Source organism: Brassica oleracea, chromosome C9 (genome assembly GCF_000695525.1).
Source record: "Brassica oleracea var. oleracea cultivar TO1000 chromosome C9, BOL, whole genome shotgun sequence".
NCBI lineage: Eukaryota > Viridiplantae > Streptophyta > Magnoliopsida > Brassicales > Brassicaceae > Brassica > Brassica oleracea.
This window is the reverse complement of record NC_027756.1, coordinates 623,253-627,418: the sequence shown is the minus strand read 5'-3', so window position 1 is coordinate 627,418 and position 4,166 is coordinate 623,253. Positions and strand designations below refer to the sequence as shown.

Here is a 4,166-nt window from a genome sequence, read left to right as displayed (position 1 = left end):
GGGCCATCCGGGCCCACCCTGCTACTTCTGGGGTGGAAATGACATGGCTGCTGCGGGTCTCGAGGGATGTCTGGACCCCGGCCTGAGACCCTCGGTTAACAAAAAAAAAAAAAAAAAAGATATAATAAAACTAAAACATGAATGAGCTGTGAAAAAAAAAGACACGCGATGGATAGTGATGGATGCAGGCTAGGAGAAGAAAATCATTTGAACTTCTATATAAAATAGAATGGCTCACGCGCACCACACTCACCACATCACTGCATCCAATTTCTACAACCGATTATATTTTAATAGAAAATTCCTCAAGTGTGACGGATACCCTAACCGAAGGCGTATAAATATCCCATACGGCATTTCCTTGGCCTCTCTTCATAAAACAGAGACAAAATCTAAATCACGTAGAAAAAGGCCTTTTGACTAATGATGGACTCTTAGAAAAATTTAGTCACGATTCTGGATTGTTTTGTTTTTCAAACTTCTTTTTTAATGGAGACAAGTAACGTGGGGTTTAGGTTTTGTCCAACGGACGAGGAGCTGATAAACTATTTTCTCAAGAACAAGATTCTAGGTAAACCATGGTTAGTCGACGATAAGATTAGAGAGGTTAGCATATGTAGTTACGAACCTGCGTCTTTGCCTGGTGAGTTTTCTTTATCTTGTTTATATCGTGATCTTTTGGTGGGTTTTGTTTTTGGTTTTAAATGAGAAGTATGATTGCAGCTTTATCAATGATCAAATCGAAGGATCCTGTATGGTACTTCTTATCTCCAAAGGAGTACAAGTCTCCAAAGAAGAGCCTGACGAAGAGGACTACACCTTCTGGGTTTTGGAAATCTACCGGTAAGGATCGAAAAGTCAAGGAGGAAAAAAGAAGAGACGGTATTGTGATCGGTATTAAAAAGACCCTTGTGTACCATGAAGGTAAATCTTCTAATGCAGTTCCAACTCCTTGGATTATGCACGAGTATCACATCACTTGCTTGCCTCTAGCTGATCAGGTAACATTTTGTCTTCAGGGGTTTTCTTTGTTTTATCTTTTTCTTTGTATGTATCATTGTTTCTATCTTTTTGATGTAACATAAAACCTTCTTGGGACAGAGTATTTATAGTTTCTTGATTTCAGGAATACCAAAAACTTAGAGCAAATCATAGGACTATTCGTATACTCTTCTAATTCCAAATAAATTCCATATAAACTTAAAATTTAAATATTTTCAATGGATAGTTCTAAAAAAAATTCCTATCGAAAACAAGGGAGAACAAAATAAATAAAACATCTTATTAATTAAAACCAAAAGCTGAATAATAAACTCATATAAATGACATGGGTGTGGACTTGTAGTTTATTAGTTAATAAAAACATTTAAATACTTTTTTAGCGTTCAAAACAAAACTTTTTTTAAAAAAGTTTAACCAATCGAGGCCTTGGCCTTTTTCCGAAGATACATGCTTGCCTCATAATGGATTCGATAGGATTTGGACTCAATCTAAGTCCACTAAAATTTTGTTCAAGGGCTTGGGTGCCTTTGGATCTGATAGAACATTGGTTCAGTTTTACAGTTTTACATTACTATGTTAATGGATTTATTAAGGTGTCAAATATTCACATGAATCACATGTGTAACAACTTATTTTGTGTTTTTTTTTTCAAATTTCAAATATGTTTTTTTTTGTTACGCGAATCAGAAAGAAACATGCACACTGCAACATTAGATTAAACGAATGTACAAAGATTCTAGTTTATATGAAATCATCCACTCATCAATCATCAATCTTTTTTTTTCCACCCACCCATCTATCATGTTACCCTTTAATTCACTTTTGTATGCTGGGGGGTCAGAAACGGTCTTGTCATTACTTAGATGCTATTCAGATAGTTGCCATTTTCTAACATATACTCTTAAACGAAACCTTCTTACCTGTGTGTGTACCTTTGGAGTTTGTTCAGAGTACCTATGTTCTCTGCAAGCTATTTTATAAGGGCAACGTTAGAGACATCCCATCCGGTAGCAACTCGACTAAACCAGGTCACTATTTGGTCATGAGTGATTCAAACACAGTCGAAGCGACTAACACACCGCCTCAAGTGAGTCCAGTTTCTGAGATATTTCATTCTCAAACGCAAATTAAATATTAGTTTCTCCACTTGTTACTTTACTCACACCTCCTTTACTTTTACAGGTTGAGCAGGCAGGTCAAGAAAGTTTATCTGGCTTCTCTGTGAACGATGTGATAATGCTGATGAACGAGCAAGAGGATCTATCTCCTTGGGATACACTGTGTCCAATTCCAAATACGTTGTTCATTGACAACAACGACAACACTAAAGTGCAGCTACAAACTACTTGCTTAGCACAAAACGATGATGAGGATCTTGGTGCATTCACGCAGATAGAATCTTTGCTTGCTGATCATCAAGAATTCATAACGCAAGAGAACTGTGAGGAGTACATGCTAAAATGGTCTTGCTTATTGTAGCAGAGAGATAGTACTCTGCGGTCTGTAAAGCACATCAACTCTTTTTTCATTACTTTCATGAACTTATATAAATAAAGTTTACTACAATAAGACAGAAATGCATAAAACTTATGCAGAAGACCATAAGTAAAAATGGAGCTATTGTTTATTACCATTAAGTACATACTACATACTAATGTTGCAAAGATGCACATATAAGCAACCCCCATGGAAGAGTTTTCAAGTATCTCAACTATATTTCTTTCTTGCTAATCTAAGATACTGACTCTAGTATTGTGCGCAAGGTTAATTGCTAACAATTTACTAGTACTATATATTTTTCTTTTTTGTTACATAACTTATTTTGTTAAAGGTATTTGTAAGATATACATAAAGTTGTAGTTTCGTAAATCATTCTGTCTTGGACATAAGAAACAGAGGAAAATAGAGAGAGAGAGAGAGAGAGAGAGAGAGAGAGAGAGAGAGATAAGGGAATATTATTCTTCTTCTTCTTCATAGGGAAAAACGTTTTTGGAGTTTTGTTCAAATACTGAGAGTTTGTCTCTTGCATGAAAAATACTGAGAGTTTGTCTCTTTCACGGTAGTCGAGTTCTCGTTCTATTTTTTTTTATCAATTAATTAGTAAAATTTTATAATATTATTATAATCGCTATTCTCTTGAGAAGCAAAGACAAAAAAATTTCAAGCTTCTTTAAAAATTATCTTATATTAGTGCATGATGCAACTATATTTTAAAAAATATTGTCATATTTATTAAAATTTTCTCCAAATCTATGTATAAATTGCTACGAAGATATTGAGTTTTACGTTAAACGCACTATATACTGAAGCCTATGTTTTTTAGTGTTGTTTTAAAAAATTTAACCACATTCTACATTTATATTAATGTATGTTAAACTCTCTTTCAGATGCATTAAAATCGTTTTATTTTTTTTATCAATTAATTTGGTAAAACTTCATAATACTCCCTAAATCGGTGGACTAGCTACTATAAAATCGCTATTTTTCAAGAGAAACAGAGACAACAAATGTTCCAAACCTCTTTGAATATCATAATATGTTAGTGCATGATGCAACTGTGTATTAAAACAATATTTTTGAATTTTTGAATTTGCTCAAAATCGATGTGTTGAATTTTTTGGTAAATATTGAGTTTTATGTTAAACGCTCTATATAATGAATCCTATACATTTAATGTTGTTTTAAAATTTCTAACCATATTCTACGTTTTTATTAATGTATGTTTAACTCTCTTTCATGGTATATGAAAATTGTCATATTTTTTGAAATTTTCTCAAAATCTATGTGTTAACACCCCTACGAAAATATTGAGTTTTTGGTAAATAATTTATATACTGAAGCCAATAATATTTAGTGTTGTTTAAATTTTTTTAACCATATTATACATTTGTATTAATGTATTTTAAGCTATTTTTCATGATATATGAGAATCGTTATAATTTTTTATCAATTAATTTAGTAAAACTTCATAATACTCCCTAAATCAATATAATAACTACTATAAAATCACTATTTTTCTTGAAAACGGAGACAAAAAGGCTCCAAACCTCTTTGAACATCATCATATGTTAGTGCAGGATGCAACTATGCATGAAAACAATTTTGTCGTATTTTTTGAAATTTTCTCAAAATCTATGTGTTAACCCCTACGAAAATATTGAGTT

General features: G+C 32.6%; 2 protein-coding genes across 2 annotated transcripts; both read left to right on the top strand.

Annotated features, from left to right (window-relative positions):
- Positions 1–406: 406 nt before the first annotated feature.
- LOC106314048 (NAC domain-containing protein 69-like) lies at positions 407–1,085 on the top strand. Its single transcript, XM_013751996.1, has 2 exons — positions 407–643; positions 724–1,085. Exons 1-2 carry the CDS (start codon positions 490–492, stop codon positions 1,083–1,085), a joined length of 516 nt encoding a protein of 171 aa, XP_013607450.1. The 5' UTR covers positions 407–489.
- A 948-nt stretch (positions 1,086–2,033) lies between these two features.
- Positions 2,034–2,481, top strand: LOC106314047 (NAC domain-containing protein 69-like). The gene is made up of 2 exons (XM_013751995.1): positions 2,034–2,089; positions 2,185–2,481. Exons 1-2 carry the CDS (start codon positions 2,045–2,047, stop codon positions 2,479–2,481), a joined length of 342 nt encoding a protein of 113 aa, XP_013607449.1. The 5' UTR covers positions 2,034–2,044.
- The last annotated feature ends 1,685 nt before the right edge of the window (positions 2,482–4,166 follow it).

Bases quoted from the DNA above. Each gene is read 5' to 3' on its own strand.
- LOC106314048 (XM_013751996.1), top strand. From the start codon at position 490: ATGGAGACAAGTAACGTGGGGTTTAGGTTTTGTCCAACGGACGAGGAG. The intron at 644-723 runs GTGAGTTTTCTT...GTATGATTGCAG, and splicing joins CGAACCTGCGTCTTTGCCTG to CTTTATCAATGATCAAATCG.
- LOC106314047 (XM_013751995.1), top strand. From the start codon at position 2,045: ATGAGTGATTCAAACACAGTCGAAGCGACTAACACACCGCCTCAA. The intron at 2,090-2,184 runs GTGAGTCCAGTT...TTACTTTTACAG, and splicing joins CGACTAACACACCGCCTCAA to GTTGAGCAGGCAGGTCAAGA.